Source organism: Phyllobates terribilis, unplaced genomic scaffold (genome assembly GCF_046119375.1).
Source record: "Phyllobates terribilis strain yellow unplaced genomic scaffold, ASM4611937v1 Scaffold_4__5_contigs__length_816908805, whole genome shotgun sequence".
Lineage (NCBI taxonomy): Eukaryota > Metazoa > Chordata > Amphibia > Anura > Dendrobatidae > Phyllobates > Phyllobates terribilis.
The window spans coordinates 565,202,277-565,219,572 of NW_027362764.1; the positions used below are offsets into that span (position 1 = coordinate 565,202,277).

The following is a 17,296-nucleotide window of genomic DNA, read 5'->3' on the forward strand; positions in this document are numbered from 1 at the left end:
TCGAATGATGCCCAAGCTTCAGCTTCCCAATAGAAGCATGAAGTTTTCTCCTAAGGTTTTCTGATACTTGATTGAATCCATTTTGCCTGCTGCAGGTATCCGGGGTCTGAGGAAGCAAAGCAGCCCCAGAGGATCGCCGAGCCACCACCATGCTTATGCTTCATTCCTCCTCCTCCAGACATACTGCTAATGTATGAATATCTCTTGTAAAACAATGAAATGTACTAACTACCTAACTAGTTGCTGATTACTTCAGTTGTTACCAAAGACATGGACTCATTGGCCTCTGGTTTGGGAAACATTTAACCCTAATCCAAAACATACTGTATTTTTTAAGAAACTACTAGACTAGATGCGGTCACGGTTTACTTTGGAGCTTCAATAGTGTATTATCTATTTATTAAGAGAAAGCACAATCTTAATTTTATACTTGGACTTGCTCATGAAGCAGCCTTAAATTCATTTCTCACAGTAAACACCCTAGCCTGGCAGACCACTAGGACATGGTTCAATATTTCATTAAATTTCACTGAACGAGCATAACTCAATCTATTAAAAAAACTGCAGTCTAAGAAGTCTAAATTATGGCACAGGCACGATTTGTATTATACACTATAGTGAGCCTAATGAAAACTTTTCATCTCTTCTGCCGCTGTGAAAATCTGGATTAAAAAGCATTTCTTTCAATAATCAACCACACATAGAACATACCAATAGGTGTCGAAAAGCACTACAAACCCCAAACAACGTACCGGTAATAACCTAATACAGCTTTCTCTGCTTGATTCTGGATAATCTGTTATTTCTGTTCAATGAATAATAACACCAGGAGTTGGAGAAAGTCTGTGACTTTCATCCTAATTTAACCACTTCATTCCTTAATGGTTTATCCACCCAATCTTCTTTACTAGGCCTACTCTGGTGGATTTCTTTTTGCTTTTGAGTCATCATATTCAGAGAGCTCTTTTTTTTCTACAGCTCAATGAGGGTTGATTTGGCGGCATGTATTTATAAATGGGTGCCTTTGTTAAACCCCAAGTTGCCATAGACGCCTGATAACATTGCGGAGTTGAACGGGTCACAGAGATAGCCATCTACCTAACTACTTAAATGGATTGGTTGCTAATGATTGTGGCATCTAGGGGGTTAATGACGTAACATCACTCCAGTAGTCCTGCCCTGTGACCCCTGCTATATAGTAATAGTGCATTCACAGGGATCTCAGCAAAAGTTAGTATATATATATATACACAGTAACAGCCCAATGTGCATAGTCATGCAGCAATAATGAATAAATTTAAGGGATTGTCCAGCCTTCGAGTACAAATCTGAAGTCAGTCTATGTGACTGCAGACTTGTGAGTCCTCACATCATGTGCACTGTAAGGATTCTCTGCTGCCAGGAGCAGACTGTAATGTGACCGCAAGTATGTGATCTGCATACTTCCGGCCACATTCCAAATAGACTTGCATACTTTCAGTTAGACGCCCGTCCGCTCCCAGCCCTGGAGTATCCTGAAAGTGTACACTGTGCGCGCCATGAGGATTCACGTCGGCAGTCACACATAGTTGAATGCAGACAATGTAAACTTGTACCCTAAGGCCGGCAACCCCTTATTCATGCTCGCTGCATGACTATATGCATTGGGCTGTTATCCCACAGTCATTGTATATAAACCCATTTAAAGACCAAACTTACAAAAACATTTTATGACATTTTAAAAGGATAAGAATTAACATTTTGAAGTTTATTATTGTAACCAGGCTTTCAGGAATAGATAAGCGGACTGGCTGTCCAGAAACCACCGCAAAGTAGTCCACCGGCCTCATCTGACATTGAAGCGCAGTCCTATTGAAATCCTATTAATAGCGGATGCGCTGCAACATCAGACAAAGCACAGGGCCAAGTTTGGCGCTGTTTCTGGAACAGAAAACAAACTCTGTAAGTAACCCCAACATATTTACTCAAATGTCTTATTTTATGATGTTTACATGTAATTCATTCACTGCCAAGGACGCAGGTACCAACCATAGAGAATAGGGTGGGAATGCTCTGCCCTGGTGGTTAAGTAAATATACAGGCAAGTTGACAGAAGTTTTAAGAATTCAGCAAATTTTGGGACTTTTATGCTAGCTCAGACTTTTTGCCATTAACATGGATTTGTATGCATTATTACAAAACATTACATTATATACATTGGGATATACAGTATATGGGTGGTACATCATGATCTTCTTTATTCAAAGGTCAGGTTTTAGTTATTTAATAGTTATTTAAAGTGTAAAGGTTTAGTGAAACCTTTGGAGGGGAAAGAGTTACATTTCATTAATATATTGAGCTCACATCAGTTGAGTAATTGAATATGTTTCATTACTTATCTTGCACTGATTCTGAGTTAAAGGGGTTGTTTGGGACATGTATATGTGGCGCCCCTGAGGGTTCAGTCGCCACAGAGGTACTACAACTGGTGGTGCCCCACTCTCTGGTAAGGAAAGGGTACAGCCCGGGACCCCAACACCTGCATCCAACACTACACTGCTCCAGGCTGGCTGGAAGGGCAAGATGCACTGTGTCTGCTGAGCCCTGTCCCTGGCTGGAGTGGGGGGGAACCAGAGTGAGGGGGAACCAAGTAGTGGGTGTGGGTGGAGGAATGAGTTTAGGGGAGCATTTTGTTAGGAGTATATAAAAAGGGAAGCCATCTTAAGTAGAACAGAGAAGTGTGCAGTGCAGTACTGTGCAGTGAAGTAAGTAGTAAGGAGAGGAGGGGAGCAGAGTCTCTTCAGGAGCTCTGCTCGAAAGTGGGGCCTGGTGAGAGAGGCCCAGGAGGGGAGCAGAGGAGGAAGGCTCCGGTAATTGAAGGGGTCCCAGGGGTACGGAAGGAGCAGGAAGCCACCCGTACGCTCTAATCTTTCAAGTGTCAGAGGGACCAGGCCGCAAGAAGGGAACCGGTCCCTGGGCTATTCGTGTCACTTTAGGTCTTGGCTAGGAAACTGAAGGCTTCTGGCCTTTATGGTACAGTTGCTACAGCCTCACCCTAGTCGCCGAGGAGGGCTGCAAGTAGGTCCGGGAACTCCAGGTTGCCCAGAGGGACTTCAGAGCACCCTATCGGGACTTTGTGTGGGGAAGCGCAGGGCAGAAGGGAGAAGACCCTGCGTGGAAAGTCGGATGAGGAAAGGAACATATAGAAAGGGGGTCCCGATAAATACTCTCAAATTGCCGGAGGGACTGCTGAACCCCTGCTTGGTGAACGCAGCGCGACGCGGGAAGCGGTAACCTGTACAGTGTACCGAGGAATCTAGAAAGAACTGTGAGTAAAATCGGATGACTGCACTCCACTGTCTCTGTTGGTTATTGCCGCTGCGCCATCATCTCTCCTACGTTACAACGCCCTGCATCGCATCCATCAACCCTGCCCCAGGGGCTTGCTCCGCCTGTGGGGAGAAGATACATCCCAGCTGCCATCCCATCACCCCCGGAGGTCTGCAGCAGCGCCGGTAACCATTACCGGAAACCACAGGTGGAGTCACGAGACAAACTAAAACCACTAAAACCCCTTTTAAAGAGTGACCCCAGAGTACAGGCCCGGAAGCTGACTGCCGTGACATCTCAAGAAGGTAAAGGCCCGGGTACCGAGTGCCCATATCCCCCTGGGCGAGTCATATACAATTTGCAAGTGACTGTAACATGCTGAAGAATACTATAATTGCGCAATAGAGATTAGCAAATTTATTAGAGTGGAGCAAAATTCTCCTTGAATTTTACAAAAATACATATACCCCAGAACAGATTTTTTGCAATTTGTTCCATCTGAATTCACCAAATTAGCTTGCCGCCATCTTGCCGAACCATAGAGGGTCGGCAGACGAAAAAAAAAATGCTCATCTCACCGCTCACCTGTCCCTGTCCCACCGCCCATCATCCGGACCCCCGCACATTTTGTTTTCGTCACCCACATCTTCTTCACTCTGGACCGCAAATTTTGGCTGACTAGCCTCTGACATCGCTGGTTTTATTATTCTACATTTATTATGCTGTGGATTAGACCCCACAGCATAATAAGGAACACCGATTCGCATCAAATAACTTTTCCATGATTTTCTATGATACATTTGTGTTATTTGGCAAATTCAAATCTCTGCAGATTTGATCATTTCAATTGCGTAACATACTCACTAAAAGGCAAAGTTCACACGTTCAGTATTTGGTCAGTATTTTACATCAGTATTCGTAAGCCAAAATCAGGAGTGGAACAATCAGAAGAAAAGTATAATAGAAACACATCACCACTTCTGTATTTATCACCCACTCCTGGTTTTGGCTTACAAATACTGAGGTAAAATACTGACCAAATACTGAATGTGTGAACATGGCATAAAGTCGAGGTCACGTGAGCGATGATTCTCTTATGCGAGAAAATAGGGCCGATTATGCTAATGACACTTGGCTCAAACGATGTCAGAGATTGAGCCGAGCGTCATCTTAGGGTATGTTCGCACTAGGCGTTTTTTCAGCGTTTTTTTTCTGCAGCAAAACCTGATCTATTGGTAGGGAGGAAACTGCAGAAAAAAACAGCTTTTGTTTGGTTTTTCTTGCTTTTTTTCCTGCGATTTTTTCACTGTCCATTTGTCTCTTTATGCACGCTGTTAATAAAAATTACCCATTCAACTTCATAAGAGTCTTGGCACCAAAAACACATCAGACCTGGATACCTGTGTTTTTTCAGCGTTTTTGTCACAGCCCATTACTTTCAAACGATGAAAAAACACTGAAAGAAGAGACATGCTCTACTGTGTAAAAAAAACATGCAAAGCACAAAATACCGATGACACAAAAACCAAGGTGTGTGCATGAGATTTCTGAAATCTCATAGACTTTGCTGGTACTGTAAAACACAGCTGAAAATTTGCATAAAAAAACGCCTAGTGTGAACATGGCCTTAGTGTGATACGATTCTCTTGCATGACAGAATCGTCGCACAGGTGTGGAGAAGACGGAGAAATTAATTTCTCCATCTTCTCCATTGTCTGTTTCAGTCAGTCCAATGTTTTACACATATCCATAGACATTTATTGGTGCGCGAGATCTAAATTACGGAGTCACTCGCAGCATGTGGATCCGGCATGAGAAAAAAATAGCAGATCAGCACCACCCCATAGAATAACATTGGGCCTAGTGCTATCTGATAAAACATTGGATAGTACTCAGCTGGGTTATACTGAGCGAGCCCTTAGGATTCTGCTCTGTTTCACCCGCGCTCGTTGTGAGACTGTTGGCATGCAAATTTGTATACTTATGTACAGCACACTACAGTCATTTGCAAATTTTACACGTCTTGGCAACCCCTTTATAACATGTCCTATAGTCCAGAGCTGAATTCACAATTCTGCTGGTTGTTAGTGGAAACAATTCAAAAACCCGTTTTAAAACACTTTTCTAACAGCTCAAGGCTGACATACACATTAGGTAGCTTTCGGCTGAGCGATCGCTTGGCCACCTGCTATCTCTGCCAATTCTTCAAGACATATCTGACGGCGGCTTATCTCTTCGCAGAACAAAAGTTAAAATCCAACTTCTCTCCCTCAACGCATCTGCTGAGAAGAGTCTATAGTCCCTCATACACATTAGATGGTCGTCCAGTCCTGACAAAATTGATTGGTTCGGCCGACTTTTCTCCAATGTGTATGGCAGCCTTTTGTTAAGCTGGGTCAGTTAGGCTGACCGTCATCAGATGTTTGTCTACAGCCTGGAGTAAAAAATTGACACTTTCTAACAAGCTTTTACAATAGATTAGCATGGAATATTGGGGGAGTTCAGCTCTGGACTAGACAGGATGACAGCCAGGATCTATACAATATAAGTACTGCTAGATAAACATGTTTAATGCCAGGTAAACTCTCAAGCAAGCGTGTGAGATGAGGATGTGCCTGGTGGACACAGAGGTGGTAAAGCTGTCGTAGTATTATAGGCAGCGCCGACTCCAGCTCCTCACACTGTTACCTGGCTTGACTTCTTTCCAAACAGATAAAATAATAATGTCTCTCTGGTCTAATTTCTCCAGAGTGGCTGGCATTTTTATATGATATCTGATGATCTATGACGAAATTGTTTTACCAGAGTGTATGTATCTTATAAAAAGCTCTTCAGGATTCAGAGGAGTTTCTGTAAGGTTATGTGGCTCCTCTGTGCAGACATTCTTTATGTGTGTCATGAGTCCTCTCACTCCATTAAGCACTGAACATTAGTTGGAAATATAAGTGCTTTGTCGCTGCTGAAATATTGGTACAGAAATCTATAAGCCAGATTCCCAGTTCCTTCTAATAGAGTACATCATTCAGAAGCATAATTCTCTCCTTACATAATGATGGGCAGGTGAAACGCGTGAATGAGTGATTTATTCTGAGTCAGACTCCCAAATTTAGAAATAATATGGAAATATTTTCATCAAAGCGTTTGTATGATTGTGTATAACTCACGGACCCCCAAGTTGAGAGCTAATATAGTATACAACCCCTGGCAAAAATTATGGAATCACGGGGCTCGGAGGATGTTCATTCAGTTGTTTAATGTTGTTGAAAAAAAGAAGATCACAGACATGGCACAAAACTAAAGTCATTTCAAATGGCAACTTTAGGGCTTTAAGAAACACTAAAAGAAATCAAAATTAAAAATGTGGTACTCAGTAAAGGTAATTTTTTTTCAGACCAAGCAGAGGGAAAAAATTATGGAATCACTCAATTCTGAGGAAAAAATTATGGAATCATGAAAAACAAACACACAAAAGAACATTCCAATACATCACTAGTATTTTGTTGCACCACCTCTGGCTTTAACATCAGCTTGCAGTCTCTGAGGCATGGACTTAATGAGTGACAAACAGTACTCTTCATCAATCTGGCTCCAACTTTCTCTGATTGCTGTTGCCAGATCAGCTTTGCAGGTTGGAACCTTGTCTTCAACTTCCACCAAAGATTTTCAATTGGATTGAGATCCGGACTATTTGCAGGCCATGACATTGACCTTATGTGTCTTCTTTCAAGGAATGTTTTCACAGTTTTTGCTCTATGGCAGGATGCATTATCATCTTGAAAAATTATGTAATCATCCCCAAACATCCTTTCAATTGATGGGATAAGAAATCTCTCCAAAATATCAATGTAAACTTGGGCATTTATTGAAGATGTAATGACAGCTATCTCCCCAGTGCCTTTACCTGACATGCAGCCCCATATCATCAATGACTGTGGAAATTTGCATGTTCTCTTCACGCAGTCATCTTTATAAATCTCATTGGAACGGCACCAAACAAAAGTTCCAGCATCATCACCTTGCCCAATGCAGATTCGCGATTCATCACTGAATGTGACTTTCATCCAGTCATCCACAGTCCACAATTGCTTTTCCTTAGCCCATTGTAACCATTTTTTTTTCTGTTTAGGTGTTAATGATGGCTTATGTTTAGCTTTTCTGTATGTAAATCCCATTTCCTTTAGGCGGTTTCTTACGGTTCGGTCACAGACATTGACTCCAGTTTCCTCCCATTTGTTCCTCATTTGTTTTGTTATACATTTCCTATTTTGGAGACATATGGCTTTAAGTTTCCGGTCTTGACGCTTTGATGTCTTCCTTGGTCTACCAGTATGTTTGCCTTTAACAACCTTCCCATGTTGTTTGTATTTGGTCCAGATTTTAGACACAGCTGACTGTGAACAACCAACATCTTTTGCAACATTGCGTGATGATTTACCTTCTTATAAGAGTTTGATAATCCTCTCCTTTGTTTCAATTGACATCTCTCGTGTTGGAGCCATGATTCATGTCAGTTCACTTGGTGCAACAGCTCTCCAAGGTGTGATCACTCCTTTTTAGATGCAGACTAACGAGCAGATCTAATTTCATGCAGGTGTTAGTTTTGGAAATGAAAATTTACAGGCTGATTCCATAATTTTTTTCCTCAGAATTGAGTGATTCCATAATTTTTTCCCTCTCCTTGGTCTGAAAAAAAATTACCCTTACTGAGTACCACATTTTTAATCTTGATTTCTCTTAATGTTTCTTAAAGCCATTTGAAATGACTTTAGTTTTGTGCAATGTCTGTGATCTGCTTTTTTCAACAACATTAAACAACTGAATGAACATCCTCCGAGCCTGGTGATTCCATAATTTTTGCCAGGGGTTGTTATTCTATAATGGGATCATATTCAAGCTTTAGGTAGGAACGATATTCTATAAAGGACCAGATACAGAACGGGAGAAGCAACAGGATATTTGGAAGCCATTATTGTTTTTTTATATTTTCTATATTTTTAGAGTTTGAGAATTCAGGAAATCGAATTACATGACATCAGTTTTATTCAATGAATGTAGAAAATAGGGCTGCTGTTTGAGTACTTCATTAAACTATACTATATATGAGCCATTAATCCTGTAGCTGAACATATTTTGGAACAGACTGATGGCTTGTGGCTCACAGTGGTGTATTATGGAAAAAGTAATTTATGAATACTAGTGTTTGAATGCACTATTAATATAATACATATTTATTACTAGTTTCTATAGAAGCTGATGTCATTATGTGATGCATTGCTCTTTTTTTGTGATATTATAGTGAAGTGTACGGTAAAATAAAGTGTAGAAACACATTCTAACTGCAGTTTGGTGCCCTGTTCTTTATAGGTTTACCGTATTTTTCGGACTATAAGACGCACTTTTATCCTCCAAAATTTTGGAGGAAAATGGGGGGTGCGTCTTATAGTCCGAATGTTGGGGGGTGTGTATATATATGTGGGGTGTGGGGGGAGCGGTAGCAGTGGAGGAGCGGGGCACAGGAGGCAGAAGCCGCCCGCTGCAGCCTACACTGTCCCCGCTGCTAAAGAAAATGATTATTCATGCTCCTTAATAGCAGCACACAGTGTAGCCGCGCTGCGGCTCCTGCTGCTGCCGGAATCGCCTGTGCCCGCTGTTAAAGGACATGAATACACAACCTCTCCACGCCCATGGGCGTGGGGAGGGGTGAATATTCATGCCCTTTAATAAGCGGGCACACGCGATAGCCCGGCAGCAGCAGGAGCCGCAGCGCGGCTACACTGTGTGCCGGCTATTAAGCAGCATGAAGTCACTGCTCCCCGCGCACACAGTCCCGGCGTGGGGAGCAGTAACTTCCGGCAGTTGATCTCTCCATGTGAGCCGCGCATGGCAGTGACGCAATGCGCGACTCACATGGAGAGATCAGTGCAGGCAGACCGAACGCAGCGCTGGAGGAGAGAGAAGAAAGGTGAGTATGAGTGTTTATTTTTTTATGTGCAGCCTGATGGGGATTAGGGGGACCATGCATACTAGGATAAGGATGAGGGGGCCATACATACCAGGGTAAGGATGAGGGGGCCATACATACCAGGGTAAGGATGAGGGGACCACACATACCAGGGTAACGTTGAGGGGGCCATACATAACAGGATAAAGATGAGGGGGCCATACATAACAAGATAAAGATGAGGGGGCCAAACATACCAGGATAACTCTGAGGGGGGCATACATAACAGGATAAAGATGAGGGGGCCATACATACCAGGATAAGGATGAGGGGTGCCATGCATACCAGGATAGGGATTAGGGGTGCCATGCATACCAGGATGGGGATTAGGGGTGCCATGCATACCAGGATAGGGATTAGGGGTGCCATGCATACCAGGATAGGGATGAGGGGTGCCATGCATACCAGGACAGGGATGAGGGGTGCCATGCATACCAGGACAGGGATGAGGGGTGCCATGCATACCAGGATAGTGATGAGGGGTGCCATGCATACCAGGATGGAGGGGTTCCATGCATACCAGGATGGAGGGATGCCAGGCATACCAGGATGGGGATGGGGACCATGTATAAAAGGAAGGGGGGGGCATATATACCAGGATAGGGGATATTTTCAGAATTGGGGGATATTACCCCTATACCAGTGTCAGCAGAAGACCCCCTCCCCCTTAAAAGTGCATCATGAACACATTTTTTGCTTATTTTTTTATTTTCCTCCTCCAAAACCTAGGTGCGTCTTATGTTCCGGTGCGTCTTATAGTCCAAAAAATATGGTAGTCGTTACGCTACATGTATAGTCTATGACCTTTTTGTGGGTTTTTCTTCGCTATAGGTTTATTATAGTGGTGACTGCCAATCTAAATAATATTATATTTAAAGGGGTTGTCCACTACTAGGAAAACTCCTTCTCAATCACTGTTTGCTCCCACTAAAATAATAATAGCTATATTCACGTCTGATGCCGACACCGTTCCAGTGTTGTTGGCACTGGTTCTCCCAGAATGATCCCTGTGGCCAATCAGCAGTTGCTTCATTGCCCCGTCCTTTGGATGTAATTACCATCCTGAGGAAGTGAGAGAACATTAGTAGCTCTAATTTCCTCAGGATGACTGATTTGTCGCAAGGAGGGGTCAGTGATTGGCCACAAGGATCAAGTGACCTAAAAACGTCACGCGAGCCCCGGCAGAGCCAGTGCCGACACCGCTGGAATGACACTGAAACCAGAGGTGAGTATAGATGTTATTATTTTACTGGGGGGCAAACACAGTCATTGACACGGCTTTGTCCACTACTTGGCTACGGAAGGCTGTATGCACTATGAGACCATTAATGTTATATAGGTACGGTACTGCTGAACTTACATGGGTGATGTTAGGATATACACCAGCAGGTTAAAAATATAATAAGGGTCCTCTTTCCCTTTCTACCATTCTCTGACTCATCTTGTCATCTTTATTGAAATTTGTTTTTATATATATATATATATATATATATATATATATATATATATATATATATATATATATATATATATACACTGCTCAAAAAAATAAAGGGAACGCTCAAATAACACATCCTAGATCTGAATGAATGAAATATTCTCATTGAATACTTTGTTCTGTTCAAAGTTGAATGTGCTGACAACAAAATCACACAAAAATCATCAATGGAAATAAAATTTTTTAACCAATGGAGGCCTGGATTTGGAGTCACCCCCAAAATTAAAGTGGAAAAACACACTACAGGCTGATCCAACTTTGATGTAATGTCCTTAAAACAAGTCAAAATGAGGCTCAGTATTGTGTGTGGCCTCCACGTGCCTGTATGACCTCCCTACAACGCCTGGGCATGCTCCTGATGAAGTTGCGGATGGTATCCTGTGGGATCTCCTCCCAGACCTGGACTAAAGCATCCGCCAACTCCTGTACAGTCTGTGGCGCAACGTGACGTTGTTGGATGGAGCGAGACATGATGTTCCAGATGTGCTCAATCGGATTCAGGTCTGGGGAACGGGCGGGCCAGTCCACAGCTTCAATGCCTTCATCTTGCAGGAACTGCTGACACACTCCAGCCACATGAGGTCTGGCATTGTCCTGCATTAAGAGGAACCCAGAGCCAACCGCACCAGCATATGGTCTCACAAGGGGTCTGAGGATCATCTTGGTACCTAATGGCAGTCAGGCTACCTCTAGCGAGCACATGGAGGGCTGTGCAGCCCTCCAAAGAAATGCCACCCCACACCATTACTGACCCACTGCCAAACCGGTCATGCTGAAGGATGTTGCAGGCAGCAGATCGCTCTCCGTGGCGTCTCCAGACTGTCACATTTGCTCACTGTGAACCTACTCTCATCTGTGAAGAGCACAGAGTGCCAGTGACGACTTTGTCAATCCTGGTGTTCTGTGGCAAATGCCAAGCGTCCTGCACGGTGTTGGGCTGTGAGCACAACCCCCATCTGTGGACGTCGGCTCCCATACCACCCTCATGGAGTCGGTTTCTAACCGTTTGTGCAGACACACGCACATTTGTGGCCTGCTGGAGGTCATTTTGCAGGGCTTTGACAGTGCTCCTCCTGTTCCTCTTTGCACAAAGGCGGAGATAGTGGTCCTGCTGCTGGGTTATTGCCCTCCTATGGCTCCCTCCACATATCCTGGTATCTGCTCCATGCTCTGGACACTGTGCTGACAGACACAGCTACCCTTCTTGCCACAGCTCACACTGATGTGCCATCCTGGATGAACTGCACTACCTGAGCAACTTCTGTGGGTTCTACTGTAGACACTGCCTCATGCTACTGTACCTCTAGGGGTGAGAGCAATGGCAAAATGAAAAAGTGACCAAAACAACAGCCAAAAAGGATGAGAACAGAGAAATGGTCTGTGGTCACCACCTGCAGAACCACTCCTTTATAGGGGGTATCTTGCTAATTGCCTATTATTTCTACCAGTTGTCTGTTCCATTTGAACAACAGCGGGAGAAATTGATTCACAATCAGTGTTGCTTCATAACTGGAGAGCTAGATTTCACAGAAGTGTTATTGACTTGGAGTTACATTGTGTTGTTTAAGTGTTCCATTTATTTTTTTGAGCAGTGTATATATATATATATATATATATATATATATATATATATACATATATATATATATGTATATACACATACATATGTATGTATATATATATATATATATATATATATATATATATATATATATATACATGCTGTATATACAGTATATTAGTATGCACTGAAATCCTTTTGTACCTTTTTCATATGTACAGCACCTTATAGTAACAAGGAACGCTAGTGGTGAGCAAAAAGTACCTACATCCCCCCGCCAGCAAATGTTTTTCAAATAACCTCAGTGTATCGATCTAAATACACATATTTAAATATAGGACCAATAACAATCAGAGAATTTTTTATTATTAATGTTGGAGGATATATTAAAGCAAGCTCTGCAATTTGTTAAGTATACACACCAACTATTTAATCCACCTAAAATCCTTTCTCAGAGATGAACTACCTATAAAGTTACTTATAAATATTGTCACTATGACAGTCATATGTTAACTACCAAATTCACTCAATTTTAATTAATTAAAATGATTTACAAAACTACACAGGCATATAATAGATAATCGCTTCATAGAGAAGGGGTACAGAGCAACCACAACAACATACAACAGCAGTGATATTAATTCCCTCTAGTACCACCATTGGGGTGCCCATCTAAATCAATGGTTGTCTATATAATTCAGGACAGGGCGGATCCTCCATAGCGAGATATGCTCTCTCTACCGGTTCTCCACTCTGGCTAAAATATGATAATCCTGATATGGGAAATACCCTCAATAATTAAGAATTTCCTAAATTAAGACACTGAGTTCTCCAAATTAGACAACCCCCCTAATGAAAAGTTCCATACATTATGGAGGTTTATTTTTGCCTTGAGTGCTCGGCATTCTCTTTTCTCTCTTAGAGAGTACCTATAACCAGTCTGCGGCTGCCATTTTCACTTAAGAAAGCAATGGACAGGCACAAACTGATTATTACCAAAAATGCTGACAAGTGTTCCTAATGGCCCAGTAAATGACTTGACTTTCTAGCAAAAGTCAGGTCCAAACTTCCAGTTTGAGGGATCCCGGCATGCAGCGCTGCTATATTTTTTTACTAAGCAGTTACTGATTAATAACATCATTAGAGCGGTTACAGGTTTAGCAGCGCTGATTTAATTCAGAGTGAAATCTCGCACTTTCACTGTAAGGCCACTGAAGATATGCATGCCAGAATCCACCTACCTGGAAGTTCAGACCCCACTTTTTCAGGAAAGTTGGGCTATAGGGGGCTAATAGGGACACCCGGTAGCATGTTTGGTCATACATCTTATTCTTATTCAGTCTGTGGCTGACCATTGTTTTCTTAACTAAAAAGGGCAGCCACATAACAGTGCAAGATATTTTTAAGTACTATTAACGGGTAGGTTCCGAGATTTCTTGAAGGAGTATTTTATAAGTAATAAGTCAGCAATAACACCTTTACCCTTGGCCCTCTCCATGGCGTAAACTAAATGAGACTACTCTTGCCCACCATATACATATTGGCTTCAGTTCGTACTTATCATCTATACATATACATGCGGTGTGGAGAGAGAAGGGGGGTGCAGGACACAACTGGAAGATGTCTCTAATGTGTAATTGACATTTATAGATACTGGGGCGCAGTTGGCTGAATCAGCCATTTTCTATTGGTCCAGTTGACCATATAATGTAGATAAGGCCTCCCGGCTCTGCTTGACAGATAAGCCATTGCCTGAGGTGTCTAGAAGTGGTTATCAGTGCTCTCTCAATTAAAAGTATATAAACTCTTGGCCGAGAAGAGTATTCACAGTGCTCAGCCAAACAGGCCCGGGGGGAAACAAAGCGCGCTCCCTGTGACCCGCGCTTTGCACGTACGCTGGGAGGTGAGGGGAAAAAGCGCACGTCACAGGGGCCTGTGACATGTGGGGGGGGGGTATGGTAAACGTGGACATAGGCGGGGAATTGGTGGAATAATAAGCAGATGGGCGGGGATAGCTTGGCGTCTGGGGGATGCCAAGCCTGTGAGAAACCAAGGAAATTAAACTATACTTCTCTGCATTCAGACCTCTACTATGGGCCATACAGGTAAGTATAGATTTACTTTTCTATACCCTGTATGCCCATAGTAGAGGTCTGATAACTCCAAAGTGGTGACTGATTCCCTTTAAGGTAAGAAAGGTTGGGGATCACTGCTTTATAGATAGGAGCCTTATAGTGTAACGGGCTCAAAAAGACTGGAATATAAAATCAGAAGACTTAAGGCATTATCTCAAAACATCATCCCCATTCAGCTTCTGCAATGCAGTTTGGAGTTTATAAAGTGGAATTCATCAGCCTGAACTATAAGAGAATACAGTAAGAGCACAAACATGCTGCTGGTATATTTATCGTGTGGAACAAATGAGGATCTGCAAATTGCAGCTGGTAATTAGTTTTCTCAGCCATATAACCTACTTGAATTTGATTTTAAAATGAACATTTCTGCAAACATCCCATTTTATTTACCCAGTTTGAGGCCATAGTTATGACAAAGGAGCAAGATGCTATTCAGAGTGCAGGTTATGTGAAATCATTTGATAGAATTAGCAGGGGTCACTACGGCCATCTTTCTTATTGTGGCGCAGTCCCATTCCAAACTGGAGATAAAATATGAATCTGCTGCCCCAGGACAGTCCATTCTAATCTCAGGAAATGTGCCCCACTTAGAAAAAGCCGCCAAATCCCATCACGTTAAATAACCAAATAGATTATTAAATGGAGTTAATCAGATATGTGATAAAACTCAGGTGAAGAAGACAACGGTAGCTGGGACCATATACCCTTGCGGAACAAGGGAAGAAAACGTGGCTACCAATCAGTGACATCTCTATGCCAATATATCTGATTATTTCATTTATCAACTTTTCCATCTATCTAGCAAATGATGTTACATGGGTGGAAATGAATGTTATAACATCGAGCTGACATTCAATATTCATGCGTGATCAAAAACATGGCAGAAAGCATGACACTACTTATGCACAAAAATTTACTTACAGGTAATATGTGTAGGAGTTATAGCTTCTTCTGCCATGATGAAGCAAGGATATAGGCAGTGGAAAAAGATGAAATGGAAGGAAAGAAAAGCCAGATATTAATGTATGAAAAATCTAGATGAACGAGAACAGATCAGATGACATGAATGAGATTCCAGAAGCAAATTACATCACAGACACAGCATGCAGCACATCAAAGCCAATGACTGAACATATTAGCAGACATTCACTATACAAATAGTTCACTTTCTGTAACCTAAAGGACCTAGAATGGAAGCAGGAGGCCACTTTTCACAACTCCTGTGATATTAAAAGAAATCTGTAAGCAAGAGTTTGCTAAGTAATGTGAGATCAGCATGATGTATGGGCAGATACCCTGATTCCAGTGATGTGTCACTTATTAAACTACTTTTTGTAGTTTTATCATTAGGAGATTATCACTAGAGGACTAGTTGTCTTGTGCCAAGTAGTCCTCCTGCTCAGTGTAACCCCACCCCCACCACTTATTGGCATCTTTCTACCAATATACAGTAAACACAGAAAAATGCCAATCAGGGGTGTAGGTGGGGTTATACAGAGCTCAGCATTCAGAAAACTGGTAGAGAAAACTGTGATTTTATCAAAACTACACCAAGCAGACCAGTAAATGACACATTGTTGGAATGAATGTCTCTGTCCCTACATCATGCTGCTCTCAGACGGGATTGCATAAAACCAGGTGACTTTTTAACTCCTAAATCTACAAATACAAATGTACAGTGAGGTTATAGAAAGTGATGTTAAATATCAGGATTGTTGTGGGGCCATTCAGGTAAACACTATGATAAAGTTGTGTGTATAGAAAAAGACTAATGTAATTAGCCTGAAATATTGGAAACTACAGGTTCCATACACAAGACTTAAATCATCTGACCACGTAATGTGTATGGGGACCACATGGCTCTCTCCCTACAGATGATGTCTGGGGGACAAGAATTGTGCAGCTTGTATTAAAATGTGATCCTTTAGTTCTTCCTGGTGATAAGTCACTGTCAGAGGTGTCTGATAGAGGAAAGAGACCCTACCCCATACACAGATGAAAATCAGGTGAGGGCTGCTGCATGGCACAATGATCATTTGTCAATGGGCCCAAACACATCACCGTCTACATTGGTCACTGTTGAATTTTTTCTTCCAATGATGCTGTCAGTACTGATCATCAGCCCAAAAAATACAACACGCCCGGCTGGTGTTTTGAATAATTATGAACATTCGTCCATTGTTTGTTTCACCGAGCCAGCCAACAATCATTTCTTATGGTCAAACTCGACCATTTCATTCGAATAACATGTATGGGCTCTCTTACGCTGTTCTCTCCATTAAAACACATAAATGCTTGGTCAAAGCAACCTATTACTGGGCCTTTCTTCTGTAAAATCAATAATTCCAATAGAGAGTAGAGTGCAATGACTTTTTTCTTTATAAATTCAAACAGACCTAATTCAGATGCATATAAAGGTATTGTACGGTTGAGTCCCATACAACAATAATACAGACATGTGAATGAACCCTAATGGATGCACACTTACAAAAATTGGAATTTTGTCTGAAAATATAAAGCAATCTGTGTGTAACATGCACTATTTTTAAAATAATTTCTTATTAAAGATATTCACTGATGCTTCATCAGTGTGAGAAATAGTGCGGGTCCACTTTTTTTTTGAGAAACGAATCTCAAAGTGTTTGAATTTCCATGTGATTGTAAGTTTCAGGAAGTTCGACTTAAACTTGGTCCTCCGAGGATCGATTCACTCATCTCTATACAGCAGCATGGAAAACATTATACAGCAATGGTGAGCTCTGTGGCTATGATTCCAGGACCACAGTGAGGTA

At 42.1% G+C, this 17,296-nt stretch overlaps 1 protein-coding gene across 5 annotated transcripts in view; it reads right to left on the reverse strand.

Moving 5' to 3' along the window:
- PTPRM (protein tyrosine phosphatase receptor type M) overlaps nt 1–17,296 on the reverse strand; it is an 810,930-nt gene that overhangs the window by 251,105 nt on the left and 542,529 nt on the right. For 3 of the 5 annotated variants that reach the window (XM_073679060.1, XM_073679055.1, XM_073679057.1), the window contains one exon: nt 15,426–15,455. The exons of the other annotated variants lie outside the window; for them this stretch is intronic. In XM_073679060.1, coding sequence (XP_073535161.1) covers nt 15,426–15,455 — 30 coding nt within the window. The remainder of the gene's footprint in view (nt 1–15,425; nt 15,456–17,296) is intronic. 5 annotated transcript variants of the gene reach the window in all.